The 27,434-nt window shown below is 36.8% G+C and overlaps 1 protein-coding gene across 3 annotated transcripts in view; it reads left to right on the forward strand.

The window, feature by feature from the left end:
• Window positions 1-9,076: 9,076 nt before the first annotated feature.
• Window positions 9,077-27,434, forward strand: part of MTHFD2L (methylenetetrahydrofolate dehydrogenase (NADP+ dependent) 2 like) — a 58,568-nt gene continuing 40,210 nt past the window's right edge. The window contains exons 1-3 of one of the 3 annotated variants that reach the window (XM_058182820.1): window positions 9,078-9,597; window positions 23,414-23,598; window positions 25,165-25,287. In XM_058182820.1, the coding sequence (XP_058038803.1) occupies window positions 9,464-9,597; window positions 23,414-23,598; window positions 25,165-25,287 (442 nt within the window). In that variant the 5' untranslated portion in view covers window positions 9,078-9,463. Of the gene's footprint in view, window positions 9,598-9,636; window positions 10,192-23,413; window positions 23,599-25,164; window positions 25,288-27,434 lie in introns of those variants that run through there. The other 2 variants (XM_058182821.1, XM_058182822.1) reach the window with 2 other exon arrangements.

The following is a 27,434-nucleotide window of genomic DNA, read 5'->3' on the forward strand; positions in this document are numbered from 1 at the left end:
AGCAGGTCTTATGATACTCATATAAGATAACATTCCACAAATTCATTCAGAATTATGAGCTATTAAGCTTTTTTTTTTTAAAAAATGTTTATTAATAAGATCTAAAGACAAGAAGGTATGATCCCACCCCTTTTACGAGATGTGCAGAATAAAACTGTCCTTCAATTTTCAGAATACTTTACCAACATGAGAGGACATACGGCATAAAGCTAATGTTACTGGAAGATGAATTTTTCAATTCTCTCTTTCATCTCAAGATTACTTAAATGTACATGGAGATACAATAGTGACAATTCCCACTACTGTCAATTTGCCAAGTGGGCAACTCTTAGCAGATTCCCCACTTTCCATTCTTGTCCCATCATTACCATCTATCTAACTATAGGAGATAATAGTTAGCTAGAAGGATGGATTCTGGATGGATATGACAGCCATTATCACAAAATAAAATTGCCTGACAATCTTTGACCTAAATAATTATTCTGCATTCAAAATGATATTTCTTTAGGAAACAACTGAAGAAACAAAGAAGCATGCAATATTATTTAGTAAGATTTGTTACTACTACTAAATTTTTTTTTCTCATTCCAGAACAAATAATCACGGTAAATAACGAGAATTCATTTATTTTTAATCTAAATAAAAATGTTTATTGGAAAATATATCCTTTTTTTAATTCTTATTTATCGCTTTCCATGTTGTAAACCTTTTATAACGTATATTGAACACTTCTTAACTTCTTTTTCAAAACAGTTTGTATTTCACTGCTGCATATAAAATTTGATGAAGTAAAGAAAATCACAGTTTAGAGTCATATTCCTTTTAATATCTCTTGAATTAATCTATAAAAATACAAATTTAGGTTGAACAAAGAAATAATATTTGTCTCAAAAGCAGCAGCACTGTTTTTTAAAAGAGCAGATTCCAACAATATTTAAGCTTGGAACCAAAGTGGAATTGATTTCATTTTTTGCATTCACGTACTGATAAATCTTTCTGTTTGAATTGCAAGAAGAAAATAGAGAAAAGCTTTAGAAAATTGTTAAATTTGGAAAGAAACTGATTTCATTTGCTCATAAAGAGGCTTTCTTGAAATTGCTACCTTGAACATAAGTTCAAATATGGGGGATTCGACTGGAAGCGTCGCAGCGAGACAGTCGGGGAATAGTGAGCTCCTTTGAGCTCTGCTAAATCCCAGGCTGACAAACTGATGCTAAGGGGTCTTCAGATCAGACCTGTCCTGTAGGGATGGGGAAGAAAGAGAGGCATCTTGGATGACCAAGAGGAACCGGCAAGTTCCTCCAAGGTCGGAGAAAACTCTTTGACTCGGCGACGGGGGAGGTGGCCATAGGGACCATCATTAAGCTGGGGCAACCGGACCCAGGAGCGATGATTTGGAAGGAATATTGAAGCCGGGTGAATAAATACCAACTCACAAGAAAAAGAAAATAACTTTAATTTGGTAAAAGGTGTCCCGGCGGTGAAATAGTGGTTAAATTGAATGAGGAACATGAACATGAATACAGCAAAGAAAAATAAAACGGAGATACCAAGCCCTAAAGCTCGAAAGGGAAGTTGGTTTTCTTAGAATATAATATAAAAGGGCCTCTGGTGGCTCAACAGACTAATGCAGTCTGTTATTAACAGCAGCTGCTTGCAATTACTGCAGGTTCAAGTCCCACCAGGCCCAAGGTTGACTCAGCCTTCCATCCTTTATAAGGTAGGTAAAATGAGGACCCAGATTGTTGGGGGGGCAATAAGTTGACTTTGTATATAATATACAAATGGATGAAGACTATTGCTTGACATAGTGTAAGCCGCCCTGAGTCTTCGGAGAAGGGCGGGATATAAATGCAAATAAAATAAATAAATAAATAAAATAAATAAATAAAATAATTTGTGACACCCAAAATAGAAGAAAGGGGGGGGGAACCCCACAAACAGATTTGAGGAGGCTTGAAAATTTTCAGAGCATCTTTTTATTTATAAAAGGAAGAGTTGGGGGAAGTATAACTAAAGCCTGCTGAAACTTCTTCTTACTTTCTCTTTTCCCCGTTAAACTGGATTTGGACTGGACTTTAAAATGAATAGATTTGGATACGGACTTTAAATTCAATTTCTGGAAGAAGAAGAAGAAGAAGAAGAAGAAGAAGAAGAAGAAGAAGAAGAAGAAGAAGAAGAAGAAGAAGAAGAAGAAGAAGAAGAAGAAGAAGAAGAAGAAGAAGAAGAAGAAGAAGAAGAAGAAGAAGAAGTAGTAGTAGTAAATGTAGTTCTAAAAAAAATAGATACTTTCGTAACTTGTTAATTGGAATTGTGGATTAGAGAGAGACACCCTCAGGCGGGAGAAAAAATTACAACGATTAACGTGTTTTGGAAAAAGTTTTTCTTTAAAATGATAAGATCAGTGTGAACTTTGGGGGAGGATTTGTGTGCCTGCAAGCTGTTTGACTTTGATAATTAAACAAGGAGAAATACAACCCAGAAAATACAGAATGGTGCAGGAAATAATTGAAATGATGAAAAGGATGCACATGACTTTCAAATAGAAAACAAAGGAAATAATTTCAAGTCCTTATGGACAATTGAAATCAGATGAACTAGGAACTGTGTTAGAATCTACTCAAGAAAACATGGAAACTATGAAGAAGAAGCAAAAGAGTGTTATGGAAGATAAAGCAAAAAAAATCCTAATTGTGAAAAAATTAAATGATTGTGTGGGGAGTAATGATGGAAAAATTAATGATGATAAAAATAGAAATGGTGGGAAGAGACAAAGAGAGAAAGAAGGGGGAAGAAAAAAAACACAAAAAAACTTAAAAGATTACACTGGGATTGACAGTGGCAAAAGAAGAATACTTAAAAGGGGAATAAGGAGAGCAGCTGGAAAAATATTGCAAACTAAGAGAGCAGACAAAAATAGTGAGGGCAGAAAGAGACAAAAAGGAAAAAAAGAGGGGGGGGGGAAATACGAAGCTAAATGACCACAAAGGGACTAACAGTGAGAATATAAGAATGAGGGAAAAGGGGAAGAGGAGAGGGGATAGAAATACTGGACAAGCAAAGAGAGCAAAGGATTTTAAGAGAAAAAAGAAAAAAAGGAGAGAGACAAGAAGAAAATTAAAAAATAGCTGACAATATATTAAATGGTTTAAATATCAATAATGGAATCTGAAAGTATAAAAAGCCTTTAATTGTAATTATGGAATTTACTTAAAGCATTAGAAATGATATTATGACGATTTACTGAGTTCTTTTTCTTTTCTTTTTTGAATATGGTTAATATTATATAAATTGTTTTTGAATTGCAAATATATGAATGACTCTAATGTTTGATAAGTATTACAAATATTAATTGGGAAATAAAGGGTTTAATTTAGAGGGAGTAAGAAGAGGGGGGAAACAAATAGGGAAGTTGACAAATATTAGAATTCAGGGCGAAGGATAAGATTAGATATACAACATAAAGAAAGAAAGAAAATAAAAATGAGAGGGAAAAGGTAAAATATATTAATATATGCATATAAAATGTGTTGGAAGGAAACCAAAAGTTGTATAAACATGAAACCTAGTCAATATTCTGTTCAGAAAAAATGTATTGTATGTTTGTGTTTTTTTGTAAAAAAAACTTTTTATAAAAAAAAGAAGAATATAAATTCAAATATACATCCTATTTATTTTATTTTAGTATATTATTAGTTAACCCTTGAGAATTTTAAAAAATAATAATTTTCCCAATTAAGGTTTTATGAGTCTTTCATATAAAAATCCACAGGCAATATAAAAACTCCTTACATAGGTTTTCTGCAAAATTTCAGATGAACAAGCACAAAGAGGAAAGAACTACATTTATGAAGACCTGTTATGGAACCTTCTTTGGATGTTATTAAAATGTATTAGGTACTGAAAGCTTAGGGACAACCTGATGTGCATTTTAGATCCAAATTACCATAAATTCCAAGCTAGTTTGAGTATCTGGATTAAGCAAAGATGATGCTTGCTACAGAGATCATAAATTAATTATGTATAACCACAGACATATATCACTGTAATAAAGAGGGATCCATATCTCTAGAGGGAAAAGATAAAAAGTTGAATATTAAATATATAACACGTTATACTGTAATGAGAATTCTTTGTAAAGTTATAGAAGTTGATGTTTTGAAATAGTCTATCATTATTCCATTTGAAAATTATTTTGTCAATTTTGTTATTTTGTATTTTCCAGAGAGGGGGAATTAGATAACATCTAAAATTAGTCAAATTCTCCATGAAAATTCTCCATGAACAATTAGTTAAAAAAATTAGTAGGCAAATAATTATTTCTTTAAAATTATTGCAAGTAGACATTCATTTGACCATTATCCCAAGCAGTTTCACTTATGGACAAAGATACAACTTCCTGAGATAACCTTTAGAATGTCAGATAACTCATTAACCTCCTTAAAATAGCTGTGCCAAAGTGATGTAAATAGGTAAAACCACTGACAAGTGACATGATGATCTGACATTTTGTGATTAAACTCTGCACAAAGGCATTCATCAGAACAAAGCTATATAATGTTACAAACAAAAAAGTATGTGAAAGTGTCCCTGTGGGATTTGATCTTTGATCTTTCAGTGAATCATATTTAGAAGCCAAAGGCATTTTACCAATGAGAAAGGACTGCCCGATAGGATCTTCCTGAAATAAACACGGTAGGAAGACTGTCTTCTTCCTTGCAGTGCTGTCACTTCAGAAGCCGGTAATTTGGCTTTCTGACATGTCCAGGCAGGTTCAGTTTTCCGCTTCTGATGCTTGAGTCATCTCCATCTCTTTTATCACACCCAGGTCCTTGATAAACTATGGAGCCAACTGAGTTCTAACTAAACGAGTTGAGCAGCTGTGAGCTACCAATGTTACCTGGCTCATTTTTTAAACATTCCAACAGAGCACAGATAGAATAACATTATCAAAACTAGCCCTGCTTTTTGGAACATTGTGGAATCAAAAGCTTTTTATTAAGAAAGCGCATAATTCAAAATGATTCAAAAGTGCTTTAGAAACATTTTTTTTTTCAAATTCATACAGAAGCCAGAAAAGGTCAAGCAGTATTAATTATTGCAGAGAAATGCTGTATTCTCAATCATAAAAAACTGTGAACTTCACTGAAATATATCTGTTTGATGAAAACATTAACATTATTATTTCTGAACATGTTTGCTCTTAAGATATCCAAAGAAGTCTATTTTGTATTTCCCCCATTATTTAATCACCTATTGACATCTAGTGGTTAAAAAAAGAAATTAGATGATTTTGCCAGCTTTTGCTTGACACGTTTGCAAAATCTCTGGCTTGTTTACCATAATTTGCTAAATAAGCCGAAGATTTAACATTGCCCTAAGCCAGTGATGGCTAACATTTTAGGCACCAAATGCCAAAACTGGAGCTCACATTGGAACCCCGGAACCTGGAAGAGCAGCTGGCAATGGCACACATGCCCACAGAGAGGGCTCTACATGTTACCCCGGCACGCCATCACAGCCCTAAGCTATTGTTTCCCCAAGTGTGGGTCACAATTCTCAGGGGACTTGTGAGATACAGGATGAAAGTCACCACCTTAGAGGACCTTTAGGAGCAGGAATTGTGATGGAGGAAGAAAAGAAAAGAAAAGAAAAGAAAAGAAAAGAAAAGAAAAGAAAAGAAAAGAAAGGAAAAGAAAAGAAAGTAGGAGAGACAACAGTAACAGTTACAGAAACTACAATCTGGGATTGCAATTTCCAAGCTGCAGTATTTTAAGACAGTAAAAGAGAAACTGATTTAAAACAGAATCTGGCTGTCTTCAAAATGAAATGCAGTTCTCAGGAATGACGCAAAAGTAAGTAATTTCCACCAAAGTACAGTTTTGGGACTTTTTCTAATGAAAATGTTTTATTTGATAAAGTTGTCCAATTCTATTACTATTGAGTATGCAGATAACTATTTAAATATTAGAAATGGCACATTTCTTGCCCAACTTTCACTTAAAAAAACCCAATTATTTTAATCATATTGGGAAAGTACACACAAATTCATGTTATTACTTTAGAGGGTATTGTGCTGTTTGAAACCATTGTATTTAGCCGTAAACCAAACTGCTTTGGCTTACTGCGTAATGTACAAACTCAGTCTATGAACTAAACTATACATTAAGAAGCAATTAATTAATTTCTTTTTATACATTTATTATTTTAGTTTGTGTTATTTTTAACTGTAACTTTTAATGAAATTTCCATTTAAAATATTAGCTGCTCAAAGTAATAAAAAATCCCTTGCCACAAAAAAACCACAACATTCTCTTGATTTATGCTTTCTGACAGTTTACATTCTAGCCTTATATATCTTCATTAAAACGAAGAACTCTTCTGAAAGCATCCAGATTTCCTTAGGCTTTTGGTTTGGCTGTATAATCACCTCTCAGTGAAGCTGCTGCCAAAAATCCCAGTGCTCTGGATAGACTGACTGGGAAATCAGTGAGTCATCAGAAGAAAACCATTTCTGTATTGTTGCCAATTAAACTTTCAGGATAAGACCATAAAGTTACAAGGAAGTGACCTTGACCTGGAGAATTTTAGTTTTTCTCCCACAATCTTTTCATAATAATCCCTCCCCCATACCTATTCTATAAAGATATTTCTCTTGCCAGGATTCCACTGGAAAGGAGAGCAAAACTCCACTCTTTTATTGAATGCAATAGATGAAGCATATTTGAGCAATTCCAATTTTTTACAACTCCAAAATAGCACCAAGTCAGATGCACCAAGTTGTTGAAAATAATTATTTCTTGATAATTGATCGGTTCCGGTGTACCAGGGATTGGTCAAATCTGGACAACACACTTTGCCAGAACATTACAGAGCCACAATGGTGCAGTGGTTAGAATGCAGTAGTGCAGGCTACTTCTGCTGACTGCTGGCTGCCTACAATTTGGCAGTTCGAATCTCACCAGGCTCAAGGTTGACTCAGCCTTTCATCCTTCCAAGGTGGGTAAAATGATGACCCAGATTGTTGGGGGCAATATGCTGACTCTGCAAACTGCTTAGAGAGGGCTGTAAAGCACTGTAAACTGGTATCTAAGTCGAAGTGCTATTGCTATTGCTATTATGACAAATGCAAGAGAAGGTCAGTAATATGGAAAGCCTTTTTAATCAATCAATCAGTTTATTACAGTCTTAGAGACCAGAACAAATAAAAATGCTCAATAAAGATACAATTAAAAACTAAATAGCAACTAAAATCTGTAATAAAATTCACTCTGTCAATTATATAGTCTAACTCAGTGGTGGGTTTCAAAATCTTTTACTATCGGTTCTCTGGGTGTGGCTTGGTTGGTGTGGCTTGGTGGGCGTGGCAGGGGAAGGATACTGTAAAATCTCCATTCCCTCCCCACTCCAGGGGAAGGTTACTGCAAAATCCCCATTTCTTTCCGATCAGCTGGGACTCGGGAGGCAGAGAATAGATGGGTGCAGGGCCAGTCAGAGGTGGTATTTACCGATTCTCCGAATTACTCAAAATTTCTGCTACTGGTTCTCCAGAAGTGGTCAGAACCTGCTGAAACCCACCTCTGAATTTCAGAATGTCTTTGCTGCCATGAAGCAGCCACTGGGGTGGGGGTGAAAGGAGATTGCAAGCCAAATATGGTATCTTTAATTTGTCACAAAAACAATGTATCCCCGGTGGCTAAAAGGCAGTCTTTCTTGAAATTATGCTATAATGTGTGATGTTCCTGCCTTGAAGGACAATCCTCTTATCAATTAATAATTTGTACTAGTATTATTAATTATTATTAATTAATTAATAGTATTAATAGTATTATTAATTATTGTTAATTGTAATAGTTAATTATAAAGTATAATCGTCCTCCTTTAGGAGGACAATCCTTCTTTTGTAAGTTCTGTCCTCTCTTGAAAGTTGTCCTCTAAATGTCCTCCTTTTCAATATTTGAAGACTAATCTGTAAATCTCTGTATTCGTTCAATGCTGAGCCGATCCATTGCATGTGATGTAATGTATTTGTATTTGACATGACGATTCACCAATGCTCGGTACAGTGCAGCGAGACGCGACTATGAGACACATGTGTTCTGTACAGGAGAATCATTTTGAGAGAGTGCACTGCACACAAGAGGCTTTGTTTAGGTAAAGGTAAAGGTTCCCCTTGCACATACGTGCTAGTCGTTGCCGATTCTAGGGGGCGGTGCTCATCTCCGTTTCAAAGCCGAAGAGCCAGCGCTGTTCGAAGACGTCTCCATGGTCATGTGGCTGGCATGATTCAATGCCAAAGGCACACGGAACACTGTTACCTTCCCACCAAGGTGGTCCCTATTTTTTCTACTTGTGTTTTTACGTGCTTTCAAAACTGCTAGGTTGGCAGAAGCTGGGACAAGTAACGGGAGCTCACCCTGTTTCACGGCAGCACTAGGGATTCAAACCACTGAGTTGCCAACCTTTTGATCGACAAGCTCAATGTCCAAGTCCCTGAGCCACCTTTATTTACTTTGTTTACTCCTTACCAAAACACGACACGGCACATACATACACATTAGACTCACTTCTTCCTCAGTAAATATTCAATCATACACAGGTGAGCACAATAATTCACATTTTATTAATTCATTATCTAATTAATAATTTCCAAATATGTATAATTTTATTTACCAGTTTATTCGCTTGTTATTCGGTTTTAATAATTAATTTTATTTATTCATAATGAATATGCTTGCATCATTCATGTAGCTCTATATTTTATTTTAAATTTTAAATTTCATTTAGGGATAGAAAAATCAAAAAAGAGGAAATGCCATTTCAAGGATAAATTAAATAAGGAATTTCCATTCCTCATATCAGAGAAGGATAACATAGTTTACTGCAATATTTGCAGTGGAGAATTTTGTATTGCAGTTGGGGGCAGAACAGCTATTACTTGACAACCAATTGTACTAATTTAAATAATAGGCATGTTAGCATAATTACAATATAAAATGTTATTGTTATAAATGTTTTTTATTATGCATTTATCATATTATAGTGTATTTTGTATTATTGTTGCAATGAATAAATTGTTTCTTTTATCTACGATATTTTTTCCTTCAATTTATTTGTGTCCTCCTTCTCATCCTTCTCATTTGGTCATTAAGGTGACCAACTCAAAGTTGGTCATCTTAATTAAACTATATTTTGGAGATAGGGGCCTCCGTGATTGGTCCTCATTGCTCCTCCTAAAAAAGCTCTTTGCTCGTGGGCTGCAGGGTTGCATCTGTTCGGCCTTCCATGCTCTGGAGAAAAGATTCTCTTTCCTTCCCCAAAGGATACCGCAGGTCAGTTTTCAAAAATAATTGCGTCTGGCGGCGCAGGCAGAGCATCTCCGCAGCCATCTCGGAGCGGCGCAGGAAGAAGGCGGGGCCGATTCAAAGGCAGCCGGCGTGGTTGAGCAGACGGGGACCTCGCTATGGCGGCGACAAGCGTCCCCAGCCGTCTCATGCTGCTACGGGGGAGACGGCGGGGAGGCTTCTTCCTCTTGCCGGGCGTAAGAAACACCACAAAGAATTGCAGCCGGGGCACTTGTCCCAGCAACGGCAGCAGGTAGGAAATGCGAAGGGTTGGATGATATTCAGGGAGCGTTAAGCCTTCCCTTGATCTAGGTTGCAAAGGAGCAATGCTTAGAGGCTGTGTCTTTGCGCTTGTCAAGCGGGAGGGAAAGGAGAAAGAAGTAAAGGAACCGAAGGAGGGGCTGCCAAGGTAACTCAGTTGCAGGCTTCTCTCCAGCCGTGAAGGTGTGACTGGAGGTTCAACCCGGTAGGGAACCGTGCGTCTGAGCGCCTCCGGAACGGAAACGCTGGGGAACCAGCTTGGGTCTTATGCGCTTAAAGTGCGCTTCGCTCCAAAAGGCCCGAGAGAGGGACAGAGAGAAGGGGAGAGAGGGAGGGGAAGATAGACCTCTTGCAACGACTTCAAGGAGAGTCACAGCCCATGAGCGGCGAGGACATTTCCACCACAGAATCAGCTTTATATTTTTAGGATTAATTGTTTACTCGCTATCCAGCTCATTAAATCGCGTGAACCACTAATCTCTAGGTTTTGGAACTAAACTGGAGCAGAAGAGATGAAGAAACGTGACAGCGGGGACTTGTTAGTGACGACTATTTGTCATTGCATCTTCCTTCTTATGTCAAGTGTGTAGGTACCTCAATTTGTCATGAGAAATATATTTCAGTGGTGGATAGTTAGATGTCCAGTTTCTTGTATGCCTCTGATTTTGTAACCACACTCCTTCATTTATGTTATGTCATTCATGTTATGTCTGTGGGTTTTGTTGTTTGAACTTATCATGGTGATATTGCTATTAGTTAAGGAATTTTCTTTTCTTTTTTAAGGAAGAATGGATTATACATGATCTAAAGGAAAATGCATTCAAAATATTTGATTTGTCCATGACTGCAGTTTTATAAATGAGCATCCCCAATAGATAGCACTCCCTTGGGATGCCACATAAGATTTTTTAGATTGTTTTTTAAAAACTCTCTATTCTTCATTTGCCTGTTCTGTGCTTAATGTTGCAGCTTTCTGTCTGAATTCATAATTTTTCATTAATCAGATATTGAGAGAATACCTAGACAAATGTTTCTAAGGCCACCAAAAAAAGAACAGAATAAAGTTAGAGGGTTGATCCTTTCTTTACTCTCCTAGATTAGTAGGCAGGTAAAACTACCTATAGTTTATTTATTTTATTTATTTGTATCCTGCTTCATTATTTTTAAAAACAAGACGGTGAACATAATACTCCTTCTTCCTATTTTTGTCAGACACAAGAAATCAGGAAACAAGGTGGTTCAAATGCAAACAAGTTTAATGCATGCTAGCACTGTCTACAAGAATCTGAACTACTAATGGTCAAAGCAAATTGCCGGCAGATAAGAATCAACTGAATTCAAGATAGGCTGGACCTAGATTTCTTGTGGGTGCACAGGGAGTCAAGACTGATGACATGCTTGACCCCCCTACCTTGGGCTAAGTCTGGTCATCTCCTATAGTTTTCCCTACAACAATTCTGTGAGGTAAGTTGGGCTGAGAGAGAGAGAGCTGGTCCAAGGTCACCCAGCTGACTTTCATGGCTAAGGTGGGTGGTCACTTACTTTCTAGCTTGGTGCCTTAATCTTTTGCTGTTTGGAGGGAGTGAGAGTGCTTAGTGTCATTTAAAGAAATGAGAACTTTGAAAAATTGAGGTAGGTGGTCAGATATTATTTTCTGTCATGACTGGAATGCAAGATAGTCTTTGACTTTTGATCACAATTGAGCCCAAAATTTCCATGGCTAAACAAGACAATTAAGAGAAATTTGCCCCATTTTATGACCTTTCTTACCACGATTGTTAAGTGAATCACTGCAATTGTTAAGCTAGTAACACAGTTGTTAAGTGGCCCCAGCTTCCCCTCTGACTTTGTCAAAAGGTTGCAAAAAGTGATCACATGACATAGGGACACTGCAGCTATCATAAATATATGCCAGTTACCAAGCTTCTGAATTTTGGTCACGTGACCATGGGGATGCTGAAATGGTCATAAGTGTGAAAAACGTTCACTTTTTTCAGTGCCGTGGTAACTTCAGTTACTAAATGGTTGTAAGTCAAGACTACCTGTAATCATGAGCATAATCATTAACAGTTTACTATTACTCTTCTGGAGGAGATAATCAGTTACTCTATTAAAATAGGAATGAGGATTTTCAAAGCCACTCTATTATTTATTTTTCTTTTTAAAGACATCTCAGTTCAAAAGTTTTTGGCCAGTCTTGTTCAAATCAGACGGCAAACAAAGCATAAATGGATATTTGGTTTTCATATACAACCTTAGGACTGTGCTGCATTGTATTTAAGGAACTGTTTGTAACCTATCCACAAGTGGATTTGTGATCTTGTATTTTATTGACACAGTTCCAGGTTCAGATGAGATACCAGAGCTATCTCTATGTAATAGATAATTGACTAAATGGGAAGAACAAAGATTGCATGGATCTTAACTGCATGAATTAAGCTTCTTGATTTATCATTGCAAAGATCGATTTATCTATCAAGGCCATTCAGAAATTTGGCACCATCAATGAGCAGTTTGCTGGCACCTTCTGTTTTAAGTATTTCTGCTTTGTTCCTCATTCACTTTCTAATAAGACAATATCTGCAACTGTGTTTCCCCCACCTACCCATTTCACTTCCATTTGTAAACTGTTTGGGGGGGGAGGGAGACAAGCCAGGGTTGCATAGTTTGTCCAGCTTTTGCTGCGAGTAGAATCCAAACAGAAGAAAGAGAGAGAGAAATGTATATTGTTTCCAAGAAGAATACTTTCCTTATGATATCTAAAGAAGGCCATTATAAATAAATGCATTTCCCCCCCTCCCAGATATTCAGCAGAATAAAATTGTGGTATTTATGTTTAAATAGGTTTGGGACAGCTTTCTAATGAAACTGAGACAGCTAGAATGCTGCATTTATTTGGCTTGTAATAATTTTACTAGGGAGCCATTTGAGATTATTCTAGCCTATATTAATAAACTAAAGTTCTAGTAGATCTTTTGGAGTCTTTTTAATGATTTTGCATGGATGATAGACAGGCAGGCAGGCAGACAGACAGGCAGACAGACAGACAGACGTGATGTATAGATACATAGAAAGATAGATTTGAACCCTGAATGGAGGGCAGGATATATATAAATCACTCAAACTAACAAATAAAATTATGACTAATCTCTAATCATTAGAAATTCTTAACCCACCTAAAAAATCTCTGAATTTTATAGGCAATAATTTTCTAGAAATCAATGGCATAGAAATGTGTTTTCTTTTCGTCCTGGTATTATCTGTAATCAGTTGAGTCCTGGTTGAATGAAGAAGATATTAGACTTTGGGATTTAGCAGGGTTTAGAGCTGGAAATTTGTGACTTGTCCATTACATATTCTTTTTGTATACATTAAAGATAAGAATTTATGTAGTGATTTAACTAAGTGAAGAATAGAAAAGATGCTATCTCAAATTTTCTAAAAACTTTTCAGTAGAAATAAAAGAAGATGTAGATAGTTTTATATCTATACATAGTTTTTTGTTTGCTTGTCAGTTAACTATTAAATTCTTCTGCATGTTTATATTTTTAAAATGATGGCTTGCAAAAGCGTTTCCTGAACAATATGCTAATTACCAATTACGTTATTAATAATTTGTTATTGTTATCAATTATTAATAATTGAATACAAGCAGAATCAGCATTGGAGCTTCTTACTGTTTGTGAGAATTATGGTGATGATAGAATTTTTTTTAAAAAATTCTGTTCAATTGATACATAACAGCAGTACCCAAATCCCCATAATGATTGTAGATGTCAGTGTGCCCAGCAGGATTCCCTTGGCTTCTTCCATGTTTCCTAAATTCTGAAAACAAAATGAAAAACTGAAAAACTAGTACTATATGGAAACCAGTAGGTTAAAGCATATTCATAGGTAGTCCTTCAGATTTGACCATAAAGGTGCCTGCCCATTACAGTCATAACTGTAATGTAATGTAAGTTAATGTCATAACTGTCATTAGGTAAAGTGTCTCATCTAATGATCTCCCCCAATCCCTGCTCTCCCCAAAGAATTGTTAAACAAATGGGTAGGTTTTTAAGCATAGCATGAGATGCTGATTCCCACCTCATCAGGCTAAATACCCTCATTACCTTTTGAAGAACTCCAAGGCTTTATAGAGTGCTTGAGTGGATTGCTTCTTTGCACAGCCACATGGTGCAATTCCAAAAGAAGCTGCCATTTTGCCCCACCCACAAAATGGTGGCCACATTTCTTTCACCACTACACCACAGTTTGGCCCAGGGACAAACTGATTTGTTCTGCTGTCTTAATAAGGCACGCAGAAGCATTTAGAAGCTTTTGCAACCCTATGCAGACCTTGTTTAGAATAGAATAGAATAGAATAGAATAGAATAGAATAGAATAGAATAGAATAGAATAGAATTTTTATTGGCCAAGTGTGATTGGACACACAAGGAATTTGTCTTGGTGCATATGCTCTCAGTATACATAAAAGAAAAGTTACCTTCATCAAGGTACAACATTTACGACACAAATGATGGTCATAGAGTACTATTTAACACTTAATGATACAACACTTAATGATAAGCATAGGGTACAAATAAGCAATCAGGAACAATCAATATCAGTATAAATCATAAGGATTACCAGCAACAAAGTTACAGTCATACAGTCATAAGTGGAAAGAGATGGGTGATGGGAACGATGAGAAGATTAATAATAGTGCAGATTTAGTAAATACTTTGACAATGTTGAGGGAATTATTTGTTTAGCAGAGTGATGGCCTTCGGAAAAAACTGTTCTGGTGTCTAGTTGTTCTAAGGCAGCAAAATGTAGCAGTTTGTCTGGCCACCACCATTTTTCCCCCACCCACAAGTAGATGGGATAAAATAGTGGCCATGAGGTTTGAAGAGCTTCAAAAAGTAAGTGAGATAGAGGCAGGCTAAAGCACTTCAGTGTCCTGGCAGAGTAGGATGAGGGAAGAGAGGTGGTGAGTCTCGCAGAGTTCCTGTGATCAGTCACTCGTAAGGGCATGTAGGAAGGCCCCCTCCCCAGATTAAAATATTATTTATTCTTAATATTAAAAAGAGGCAGGACAGAATATTTCCCCTAAAGGAGAAGAGGAGAAAAAAATCTTAACAAAAAACAGAAAACAGCCCCAGTCTCCCTGCCATAGGGAAACAACCTTAAGGAGAAGCTTGAAGAGGCTGTTCTTTAAGAATGAAGATTTTGTATCCATTCAGAAAGACTGGGCCAATCTATTCATATGCAAGAAGAGTCCAAATAAGCAAAATTATTACGCAAGCAAAAGCTGACAAGATTAGTTCAGACAAACAACTAGTATTTGCACTTCCCCTTTTGCCTGTAGAGCCAGCCATGACTCCTACATGACCCCATAGGAATCTGCCAACAGCCATTAAAATATTTTTTTCTGAAAAGTTTTTTTACTTTTATTTCTCATGAACATACCTTAAATGTACAGTCTCTTATCTAACATACATATTCTCTTTTAACTTTCATATTAATACAATCTTATCCTAAACAATTTAAGGATACTACCATTTCATCTCCCTTGTTTTACAACAATCCTCCTTTTCCTCTCTTTCCTTTCCTTCCCTTCTATCCTCTTCTTCTTCTTTCTTCCTCTACTTCTCCTTCTCTACTTCCCCTTCCTTTCCCCCACATCTCCCTTCTTCCTTCTAACCTTCTCTCCTACTCTTATTTCCCCTCTCTTTCTTCCTCTCCTTTTCCCTTTCTTCTTTCTTCTCTCATTCCTCTTTTCTCCCCTCCTCTCCATCCGTCTCCATTCTCTCTCCATTATTTTATTCATTTTCATTATTTAATATGTTCCAAAGTGGTATTCAGGCAACCCCGATTTTTACTTTCTTTTCAGTTTCTTTTCTATTTTATTAATTTCACACATATCATCATAAATGTACATTTATATAATAACATTTTTTCTCCCCCTTTCCCCTTTTCCATTTACACAAGTGTCATCTGGGTTTCTATTTCTTTTGTTTTTGTCTTCTCTCTCATTTACCTATACCTTATCTAGTTTATTAATCTATAATCTTTTATTCATATTTCTTTTCTAACCATGCATAAAATCATCCCCATGTCTTGAAATACACCGATTCCTCTTTATCTTTTATTCTCAATGTTAACCTATTCATTTCTGCACATTTTAGAATCTTCTTTATTACTTTATAATCTCCTTCCAACGGGATTTTTTCTGTCTTCCACTTTTGTGCAGATACAATTCTTGCAGCTGTTATTATATGAATAATCAATATCTGCTTTACTATATTTCTCTGGTAATATACCCAATAAAAATGCCTCTGGTTTTAACTCTATACATTGATGCAACATTTCCTCTATCCATGCCTGTATTCTGACCCAATAGTTTTTTGCTTCCGTACATGTCCACCACGTATGATAGATAATACAATCCCGGCAATTGAAAACATTTCCAACATTTAGCTAATTTATCCTTAAACATTTTTGTTAATCTTTCGAGTGACAGCCATTGAAATATTAAAGGACACATTCTTACACAGGAACAGGCATCTCAACCACAAAGCCCCCAAAAATGTATAAAACCCCATGTACTCTCAACCCCATTTTGTCAGCTATCCCAGAAACCTGCTGCTGTCACTAGTTTCTGGTTATCAGATAAACAGAAGATAAACTGCAGAATGCCTCCATTTTATTTTATTTATCTTTTTTCCAGCTTGGAACCAGCCCGGATTTTTCTTTCAGCAAATGAATAACAACAGAGTTGCTATACCATTGTAACTTAAAACAGGATCATATATAATTTTGCGGCATCTGTTATCACCTGCCATATCTCAAGGACTACCTTTATATATTGTACAGTGCCGCTAGGGCACATGTGAATCTATTTTTAGAAGATACAAAAATAGTAAATTAGCTGTATGGTGACTAAAACTTTGTTCAGAGGTATATTCAATTGGGGAAGAAAAAGGCAAAAATGAGTGGAATTAGTGCAGAGAACAAATGCCATTTCAGAATACATGCACTTTTCACTGATGGCCAAATATAGCTTCTTGGTTCATGCCATGGTGTGCTGGACCCCAAATAAGCAAACGAGACAAGAAAAGTTATATAATTTACATTTTATTCGAAAACTTTCAATTAAAAAGGATTCCCTAAGAGAAAGGAAACTGGAACAAAGGCTTTTTTATTTTACTTTTTATTTTTATTTACTTTTTATGCTTTGCACAATGAAGAAACTTTAAAGTAAAAGTTGATTGGATTAGAAAATTCATCTGTCCAGTTACCTCATGAAAAATTAGACATCCAATAATATGTTAGAGTAAGAAATGAAAGGAGCTTTGTATTCTGAATAAAGAGTAAATGAAACATTTACATGGGAAAAATGTAAAGATACATTCATTGTGCTTTCCCAGCGCTGGGCTCAAATGTTTCCAATTATATCTGAAAGACCACAGACTTCTTAAAAAGAAACAAAATCCATGGGCAATGTCCCCAGTTCTGGACTTTCTCAGGCACTAGGTGATACACTCTTACGATACAGACAACACCCAATTTGACGTGACAGTGGTGTTAATATGGAAAGTAGACTCCACAGCAATTGCAGATGTCTACTTTCCTTGCAACATATGCAGATGTCTATTTTACCAATAGCATAATCACAGACCCAACAAGTACAAACAAAGGATTAGAGGCGCCTTTACATATTCTTCCTCCAATGTGATACAGGTAGTGCTTACTTATGACTTGCAAATTGTGATGGTAGTTAAGGAAGTTGTCCACACAATCATTTCATTTAACAATCACAATCCCCACTCTCCATTGTGTTCATTCGCTTTGGTATATTCAGTAGATTCAGAGCGGCTGCAGATTTCCAAGGCAGAATTTCTATCAACCAGTTATGAAGATGAGCTATGGGACATTGCTGGGGAAAACCCAAGGCAGTATGTTTATTGGTTTCTCTTTTCTCTTCTAGGAGCATCAGAGAGAAGAGATTCCATCTTCGGAATTCAGGCTTCTCTGCTTTCCCCATGCCCCTTAAACTCATTTACTTTATGAATCAAAGGGATGCTGTTAAGTAATAAATTTAGATAATAAAAGGTATTTTTCCATAGATGTTTTACTCATAAATTTTTAGTTTCAATAAACACGATACCACAGCTTCTTAAGTATTTAATTTGTTTAGACAAAAATCTCTCCCTTGAAATAATTATCAATAGAATTTGCATTTCACATTTTAAAAGTTGCATTATAGAAATAGCCAGAAACTCTTTTGATATGTTAATTGATTTTGATTACATTAAAAATAGCAAACCTATTAATAAATGTGAACATGTCAACATGTTGTGATTATCATGGAAGAGTGTGTTTTTTCTATATTGTTTGATTGCTTATTTCATATCTCTAGAGGATTACATCCAGAAATAGTTTTCCTTCTGTATATGAGAAGGAATGTACTTTAATATATAAAAAATTATATCAATATATAAAAATTTAATAAAACTAAAGCTAATAATGCTTGCAAAACTAAAAGATATTGGTTTTCATACAAGTAAATTAGCTGAATGTGTAACCTCAGTAATCTTATTCAGAATGCTGCCAAAATGCACATATTATACCAGTGGTGGGTTGCTATCGGATCGGGTGAACCGGTAGCTCCGCCCGCCCACCCAAATGCCTCTGCGGATGTGCAGAAGTGTTGTATGTGTGTGCCAGCACGCGCACGCCCACGAGCCAACCAGTAGCGATGGGTTTTGAAACCTGCCCCTGTATTATACATTTAATATGTGCGTTCTGTCAGCATTCTAAATAAGATTGCTATCCATCATCCCGTTGCACATCATTTAAAAGAATTGGCTCCTGGACCAGTTATATTAGTTTTCCATGTGATGATATAGACCATGGCTGCTGGTCACTGCATTCACAGCTGCAAATGTGAAGAGTTACCTCTTGCAGATATTTAGTAAATTGTATTCTGAGGATAAAATTGAGGGTGAAGAATCACTCAGTATTTTTTAAAAGAAATGCTGTAAAATAAATGCAATTAATTATATTAATAGTAGCTAAGATAACCTAAATCAGGGATCTGAAACACAAGTGTCATGGGCCGGAAGCGACCTGCGATGTGATTGGATCCAGCCCACGGGGCCATTCTGGAAAATATAAGCATCGCTTCAGCCCAGTCTACCCAATGCAAAGAGGAATACATCAGGCCAGCGTGGCTTCGGCCTGATCTAACCAATGTGAAGAGGAAACATGCCAGCAGTCTGGGGAATGGCATCAAGCTGGTTACGCCCACACTCGCCTGGCTCCCTGAGGTCAACCACAGCCCTGATGCGGCCCTCAATGAAATTGAGTTTGATACCCCTGACCTACATCAACAGAAAGATTTTTAAAATCATAACAATAGCAAGATTAAAATAAAAGTGTCTTTTCTCACTTTTATCATTGGGCAGAAGACAGAGAAGCATAGCCAGCTGGACAAACAGGTTTAAAAACAGCTTTTACCCAATGGGCTGTCGGACTCCTAATTACAACTACAATCACTCTATGCATACATGGAAACATATGACTGGTTTCTCCCTAATTACTTATATAAGGGCCATTTTTTATATTATTCATGTTGTTTTGTATTTTGTTATTGATTGCACCAGTAGAGGCTAGATCAATTTGATTGTATATATGTACAATGACAATAAAGGTTGTTGTTGTTATTGTTATTATTATTAAAAAGAACTAGGAAACAACATGAGTATTATGAAACAGAATCTGTACCTATAGGATATTTAAGTTTCAACGATAATTGTAAATGATTAGGGCTGGCATGTGTGGCAGATTTAAGTAGCATTCTCATATATAGTTGAAAGTAAACATAATATAAATTCGAATTTTGATCTAAATTCTGATTAGGCTTTTTTAATATGATGAAAATTTTAAATTAATTCATCAATGAGAGGATCCAATGGAACAGAATATTCATAACGGGGTTGAATTGTGGAGTTCTTGATATTCTCTGAACTTGGTTGCTGTTTGCAGATGTTTCATTATCTAACTGTGTAGCAGCATCAGTGCTAATGAATGTAGGGTTTGCTTCCTATTTGTATAAGATGCTTGTCTTGCTAGTGTTGATGAGGTTATGGTTTTCTCCTTGGTTGTTTCTTGATTAGGGTATTATTTTCTGCTTGTTAGCTGGATAATAAGCAGGATTGATGTCCTGTCCAGAGTGGCGGGCATGCCACTATATATAAATGAAAGCAAACCATGCATTGACTAGCACTGATTATGTTACCTAATTGAGTAATTTGCCTGCAAGCAAACAACCAAGCTCAAAGAGTACCAAGGACGTCCAGTCAGAGTGATGTCTGAAGTACTCCTTGCTTCCAAAGCCCATAATAAATTAAGTCTCTGTAGGGTTAGTAAGTCATAATGTGGCTTAATTCATTTAGGTTAAGTATCTATCCATTATGAAGTAATATCTGTGAATCTGGGTATTATGGCTTGTTCAATAAATAATGATTAAATATCCTGCCTTATTCCTTATGAAATTTGTTTAGTTTTGATAGTATTTCTCAATCCTCTGACATCCTCAAAATTTGATGGATCCTTTGCTCAGGGCTACTGGACTCTTCTTTGCAATCTAGATTTTAGCCAGAGGTTTGTCTCTTAATCTTTTGCTCCTTTTGCAGAATGCTCCAATGACACTCAGCCTCTTAGTCTTAGAACATATTCTTCAGCCTTTTTCCTGCTGATTTTTTTTAACTGCATCTCAAGGTTTAATCAGCAAATAAGGTTTGAGCCAGTGCTGTACCCTCTTCTTTAAGCACAAATACATTCTCTGCTTCACTTTTAACATAACATAACAACAGAGTTGGAAGGGACCTTGGAGGCCTTCTAGTCCAACCCCCTGCCTAGGCAGGAACCCTACACCATCTCAGTCAGATGGTTATCCAACATTTTCTTAAAAATTTCCAGTGTTGGAGCATTCACAACTTCTGCAGGCAAGTCGTTCCACTTATTAATTGTTCTAACTGTCAGGAAATTTCTCCTTAGTTCTAAGTTGCTTTTCTCCTTGATTAGTTTCCACCCATTGCTTCTTGTTCTACCCTCAGGTGCTTTGGAGAACAGCCCGACTCCCTCTTCTTTGTGGCAACCCCTGAGATATTGGAACACAGCTATCATGTCTCCCCTAGTCCTTCTTTTTATTAAACTAGACATACCCAGTTCCTGCAACCGTTCTTCATATGTTTTAGCCTCCAGTCCTCTAATCATCTTTGTTGCTCTTCTCTGCACTCTTTCTAGAGTCTCAACATCTTTTTTACATCGTGGAGACCAAAACTGGATGCAATATTCCAAGTGTGGCCTTACCAAGGCATTATAAAGTGGCACTAACACTTCACGTGATCTTGATTCTATCCTCTGTTTATGCAGCCCAGAACTGTGTTGGCTTTTTAGCAGCTGCTGCACTGCTGGCTCATATCTAAATGGTTATCCACTAGGACTCCAAGATCCCTCTCACAGGTACTACTATTGAACAAGGTACCACATATACGGTACTGGTGCATTTTGTTTTTTTGCCTAAATGTAGAACCTTACCTTTTTCACTGTTGAATTTCATTTTGTTAGATAGCATCCAATGTTCAAGTCTGTCAAGATCCTTCTGTAACTTGAGCCTATCTTCTGGAGTGTTGGCTATTCCTGCCAGCTTGGTGTCATCTGCAAATTTGATGAGTTCCCCATCTATCCCTCGTCCAAGTCATTGATGAAGATGTTGAAGAGTACTGGGCCTAAAACAGAGCCTTGGGGTACTCCACTGCATACTTCCCTCCATGTGGATGTAGTTCCGTTGAGGACTACACGTTGAGTGCGGTTGGTCAGCCAGTTACGAATCCATCTGGTGGTGGTGCTGTCTAACCCACATTTTTCTACTTTATCTAGTAGTAGGTTATGGTCTACTTTATCAAATGCTTTACTGAAGTCCAAGTAAATTATATCGACAGCATTCCTCTGGTCTACTAATTTTGTCATTTTGTCAAAGAATGCGATAAGATTAGTCTGGCATGATCTTGTTTTGACAAACCCATGTTGGCTTTTGGTTATTACTTTGTTTGCTTCTAGGTGTTTGGTGATTCGTTGCTTGATTATCTTTTCTAGAATCTTCCCCGGTATTGAGGTCAGGCTGATAGGTCTGTAGTTTCCTGGGTCTGTTTTTTTTCCTTTTTTGAAGATGGGAACTACATCAGCTCTTTTCCAGTCCTCTGGCAGCTCCCCTGTGCTCCAGGATCTTTGAAAGATATAGTTCAGTGGTTCTGAGATCACGTCTGCCAGTTCCTTCAGAACCTTGGGGTGTAATCCATCCAGTCCTGGTGATTTGAACTCGTCTAGGGTAGACAGGTGTTCACTTACCATTTTCTTCCCTATTTTAACTTGTGTTTCTAATCTGTTTTTTGTAGTGCTGTTTTTGATAGGTTGGATTGTTTTTTCCTTTTGTGTAAAGACAGATGCAAAATATGAGTTAAGTAGATCTGCTTTCTCCATGTAGCTTGTCATCTTCTTGCCACTTTCTCCCAGCAATGGGCCAATTGTTTCCTTGACTTTTTCTTGTTTTTAACATGTTGGAAGAAGCTTTTTGTTATTTTTACTTTTGTCGCTAGCCTTTGTTCATTGTGAGCCTTAGCTTTCCTCACTTCATCTTTACAGGCTCGGCTATTTGCTGATATTCTGCCTTAGTTATTTGCCCTCTTTCCACTTTTTATATTTGTCCTTTTGTCTTTCAATTTGTCAGATAGTTCTTTATGCATCCATGCTGGTTTCTTTTGAGATCTATTATTTTCTTCTTCATTGGTATTGTGCTAGACTGCGCTTTTATAATCTCACTTTTCAAAATTTCCCAAGCTTCTTGAGTTGTTTTCCCTCTGAGGATTCTCATCCATTGAATCCTTCTCAAGCTCTCTCTAAGTTTATTGAAATTAGCTCTCTTAAAGTCCAAGACTCTAGTTTGACTTTGTTCTACTACTTGTATTTGCTTAATGTCGAATTCCAATATTGCGTGGTCACTTGCCCCCAAGGTTCCTGTAGCTTCAACACCTTCTATCATTTCATCTCTGTTAGTGAGAATTAAGTCCAGTATGGCTGATCCCTTTGTCGCCTTCTCTATTTTTTGGGAAACAAAGTTGTCTGCTAGGTTTGTTAGGAACCTGTTGGATCTTCCACTTGGTGCAGAGTTTTCTGAGACTGCCTTTAACACTTTATTAAATGGATTACCTTTATTAATACCACATTCTGCTGAATACTGTCCCTCAAATAGCAACTCTATTACAATGGTAACAGACTGCTGTTTCCAACTCCCTCACCCCATTTCCTTTCCCTCCTACTTCTATTTTGTGGATATTATTAGAACACAATAATTGCAAGAAATATAGGTTATCAAAATATTTGTGAAAATTATTTTCAAAGCATTTTATTGCTATGCTAATAATTTTATCTATGAAAAAGGACTAATTTCACTCAGGGATGTTGCATGAATCTATAGTTTGCTAGGCACTTCTTAAGTAGGTCAAAATGAAGTCCTAGCTGAATCTGAAAACTTAAGGGCCATCTTCAGAAGATGTAGGAGAGGAATTTGCCATTCCGAAAGTGTTGCTTCAGTTTCCTCTCAAATACTATATGTTCACATGAATTGTCCAACAACTAAATGTGCTGCAATAAAACATACTTCATATGTTTCAAAGTATAACTAGTGCTATATTGAAATTTCCTTGGATTGTAAAAGTTTAGATGGATTCTCTTTAAAGTTTTCATTTTATCTCTTATAGGAATGAAGCAACTATTATCTCAGGGAGAAGGCTGGCTGCACAAGTCTGTGAGGAAATACAAAGAGATCTTGAATCATGGCTTACCCTTGGTCACAAGAGACCTCATCTCACTGTTGTTTTAGTAGGCGAAAACCCAGCTAGTCATACTTACGTAAGAAATAAAGTAAAAGCAGCAGCAGCCGTAGGTATGACTTCTTTAAAAAAAATAGAGTTTGTACATTGCCAACCCAAGTTGTTTATAATATATACAGTATTTTACTTGTGTGCAATTTTATTTTTTTGAATAGTGAGGCTTCAGTGGATGTGGCAGTGATGCAAAGCAGGAGATGCAACACACCTATTCAGGGACAATATTTTCATAAGGTTTGAGTGAGGTAGGACAAGATTGATACCAGCCTTACCAAGAACAACAGACAGGAAACATGGCCCGATGGAGCTTATCCTACTTTATTGTAAGGCTGCATTAATAGAATCTTGCAAACTTGTGCCATCTCCTTTGCAACCTGAGAATGGAGTGGGGATGGTTTCGTTTCTGAGGTTCTTTTTCTATCCATTATCTGTTTCCTAGACAATGTCTCTCTGCAGGTCTCCTAAAGTCATTCCTATGTACCATTACAGTATGATGCCTATTTTATTAATAAAATTTATAGCCTGCCCATCTTATCTCAAAGTAACTCTGGGCTATTTACAATAATAAAAAATAAAAACTATATAAACTAAAAGCATAAGTAAGTTAATACAAAAGCCAAGCTCCATGCCCCAATTAAAAAGGGAGGGGAGGAGTGGTGAAATGCTACTGGCTTGCACCGGTTCGGGCAATCCGGTAGTTAAAAAAAGCTACCGGTTCCTTTGAACCGGTATCTCCGATGATCAGCTGTGCCGCACAATTTAAAATCACTAGAAAGCAGGATTTCCTGCTTTCTAGTGAATCTAAATTGTGCAGCACAGCTGATTCCCCCTCGCTGCTCTACTTGCCTTCCCAAGCCTCCTTTTGGCATGTACTGCACATGCACACATGTATAGCACACGCTTGGCGCACAGCATGCATGCACGGCCAGCGAACTGGTGATAAACCGGTTCAGATTTCATCAGTGAGAAGGAGGTGGATCAACCACATTCACTCTGATGCTCCTCCATTGGAGCCCTAAGCTAACAAACTGAGACAGGTCTTTAGGATCTTCTGGAAGGTCAGACTGGGGGGTAAGATGTTCCACAAGTCAGGCGCAATGGCAGAGAAGCCCCTTTTCCTGGACCCAGCCATAATAATCCGGCTGACAGGACCTGCAGCATGCTTCCTCTGCCAGCATGGGTGGCCCCGGCCAATCCCAGTGGAATTAGATGGTTTCTCAAGTAGCCTGATCCATTCACTGATGTCTAAATTCATATATTTCTCAAAAAGGCACCCAATCAGGATGGCAATGATGCCAACATTTTAAATGTGTCATGACATCACAATTCAAGCTGTTTCAATTTCGCAGGCAAGTTTGTAAGGTGTCCTAAGAAAACCATTTCTTTAATTTTCAGTAAATTGGGTTTCAGAAAAGAGATTCAACAGTTCCAATTTGCTTACATATGTCCTAGATAGTTAAGCAATGTATGCATTTGTTTTACCTGTTTTAGAAGCTTGAGCAAAGATATATAATAGTGCCATTAAATGTGGAAGTAAATAATTTGATTTGTGTAGCAAATTTTGCAAGAGACAAAATGAAAACCATTGTTGCTAAGGATATTTCTTTTGTGGATTGTTTTAGGCATTTGTAGTGAAATAATACTGAGACCCAAGGAAATTTCTCAAGAAGAACTTTTAGATCTCACTGGCAAATTAAACAAGAATTCAAGAGTCAGTGGCATATTAGTCCAGTTACCTTTGCCAGGTAATGAATTCTGTTTCATATGGAGTCAGAAAATAAAATGACTGAGAATATATGAGAAAAATGCAGTTAAATTAGTACCTCTGTTCTGGTACAAGGGAAGAGATTTATGAATAATCTATTTCCTTGGCTCATTGTTATCTTTACTAGTATTTATTTTCCTAATGATTTTTTTCTAAATATTTGTTATTTCTATTACAATCCTTAGTCCTTTACAAGAGTAGCTGAAATCTGATTTCCAGATCGCCATCTATTTTACCAGTAGGACATCACTGCAGGTGGCAAGAGATCAGTTCTGCCCTTTCCAAAAATGTCCCAAAATTAGCAGTAGCTCCGGAGGAAGTTCAGCTTTAAATTGCCATGAATGAAGCTGAGAGAATCATAAAGAAGAAAGTCTTCCCAAATAACTTTTATTTAAGGCCATATAGGGCTTTCCTGGTAATAACCAGCACTTTTGGAAAGAAGCTGGCAGCCAATGTATGGTAGTACTGTTAATATAAAGAAATATTCTGAACTCTTCTCAAGTCCAGACTTTCTGGATGGATCCAAAAATTGCACCACTCAGAGCACATGCAAGAGTTAAGCTTAGAGGTTATCAGTGCTGGTAGCTCTGTTCTAAGATCATCTTCCAGGAAAGGATGCTATTGAAACATTCACTGAACCATTCACTAAATGACTGCCCTGGCCATTGTTGGAAAAAAAATGTATCTCTACTTGCTGCCTTGGGTTTGTACAACTACATTCACAATGGGTAGATCTGCTATCTCCTCAAATTATGAAATCTCACAAAAAGCACTTTCATTTTGCCTTGATTCTGTTTCAGCATACTGAATCCTTTGTTCCTTTTCTTAAAATACGATTTTATTAAATTTCAGAAGCATGAATAAAAACTAAACAAGCAAGAAAAATAGAAAAAAGAACCAGACAAAAATCAAGAAAAAAGTGGGAAGAAAAGAAGAAAGGAAAAAGTAAAAAGAAAAAGAATGGCTTCCAACTTTCCTTTGGTACAAACGTACATAAAAATCCAACACATAGTCTAAAATTAACAATTGTCTATATTGCTTATGTAATTCCATATAATTCTAATCATCAAATCCCAAAATCAAATTTTCATTTCTCTCATTTTTTTTTGCAAAAAGTCCAAAATTAGCTTTTAAGTACGGTAGAAATAAAACGGCTTTTTTCCCCCGTTAATCAAGGCTCTCAATTTTGCCATTCTGCCAGGTTTGCCATCAGTCTAACCATCCATTCTTCTAGATACTGCAAGTACTTCCACCTTCTTTCCTATAGGAATCTTGCTGTGGTTATTGCACATAAAATAATTTTTCATTCCCAATTGCACATGGGCATTTGGGGAGCCACTCCATTATCAATCATTATCTGGTAGGGATATAGAAAAATAATTTGAGCGTCATCAATATATTGGTAACACTCAGCTTAAAATTCCTAGTATTTAGCAGTGTCGTGTAGATATTGAATGCACAGAATTGGAGAACTGATTTATGTCATGCAGTTGTCCATTTCATAGAATCAGGGCTGGAAGGGACCTGAAAAGTTGGAGACTATTCCATCCTGGACCAATGGCTGGCCAATCGTTTCTTGAGGACCTCCAGTGACGGAGCACTCAAATTGTAAAAGGCAAACTGCACCATTGATTAATTGTTCTTAGTGTCAGGAAATTTCTTTTAACTTCCGGGTCGAAGGTCTCTTTAACAAGCTTATACCATTTACTTCTTGTCCTGCCCTCAGGTGCTTTGGACAATAAATTGACGCTCTCTTCTCTGTGATAGCCTCTCAAATACTGGTAAATAGCTTCTATCATGTCACCTCTAATCCTTTTTGTTAGACTAGACATGCCAAATTCCCATAACTGTTCATCATACGGTTTAGTCTCTAGACTCCTGATCATCTTTATTGCTTTATTGCTCTTCTTTCCAGTCTTTCTAGGACTCAGCATCTTTTTTGTATCATAGTGATCAGAACTGGATACAGTGTTCCAAGTGTGATCTCACCAGTGCAGTTTAAACTCATACTATAATTTCATGTGATTTTGATCTATCCCTCTGTTGATGCAGCCAAGGACTGCATTACCTTTTTTGGCTGCTGTAGCACACTGCTGGCTCATACTTAAGTGATGGTCCACTAGGATA

The sequence above is a fragment of the Ahaetulla prasina genome, chromosome 4 (genome assembly GCF_028640845.1).
Source record: "Ahaetulla prasina isolate Xishuangbanna chromosome 4, ASM2864084v1, whole genome shotgun sequence".
Classification (NCBI taxonomy): domain Eukaryota; kingdom Metazoa; phylum Chordata; class Lepidosauria; order Squamata; family Colubridae; genus Ahaetulla; species Ahaetulla prasina.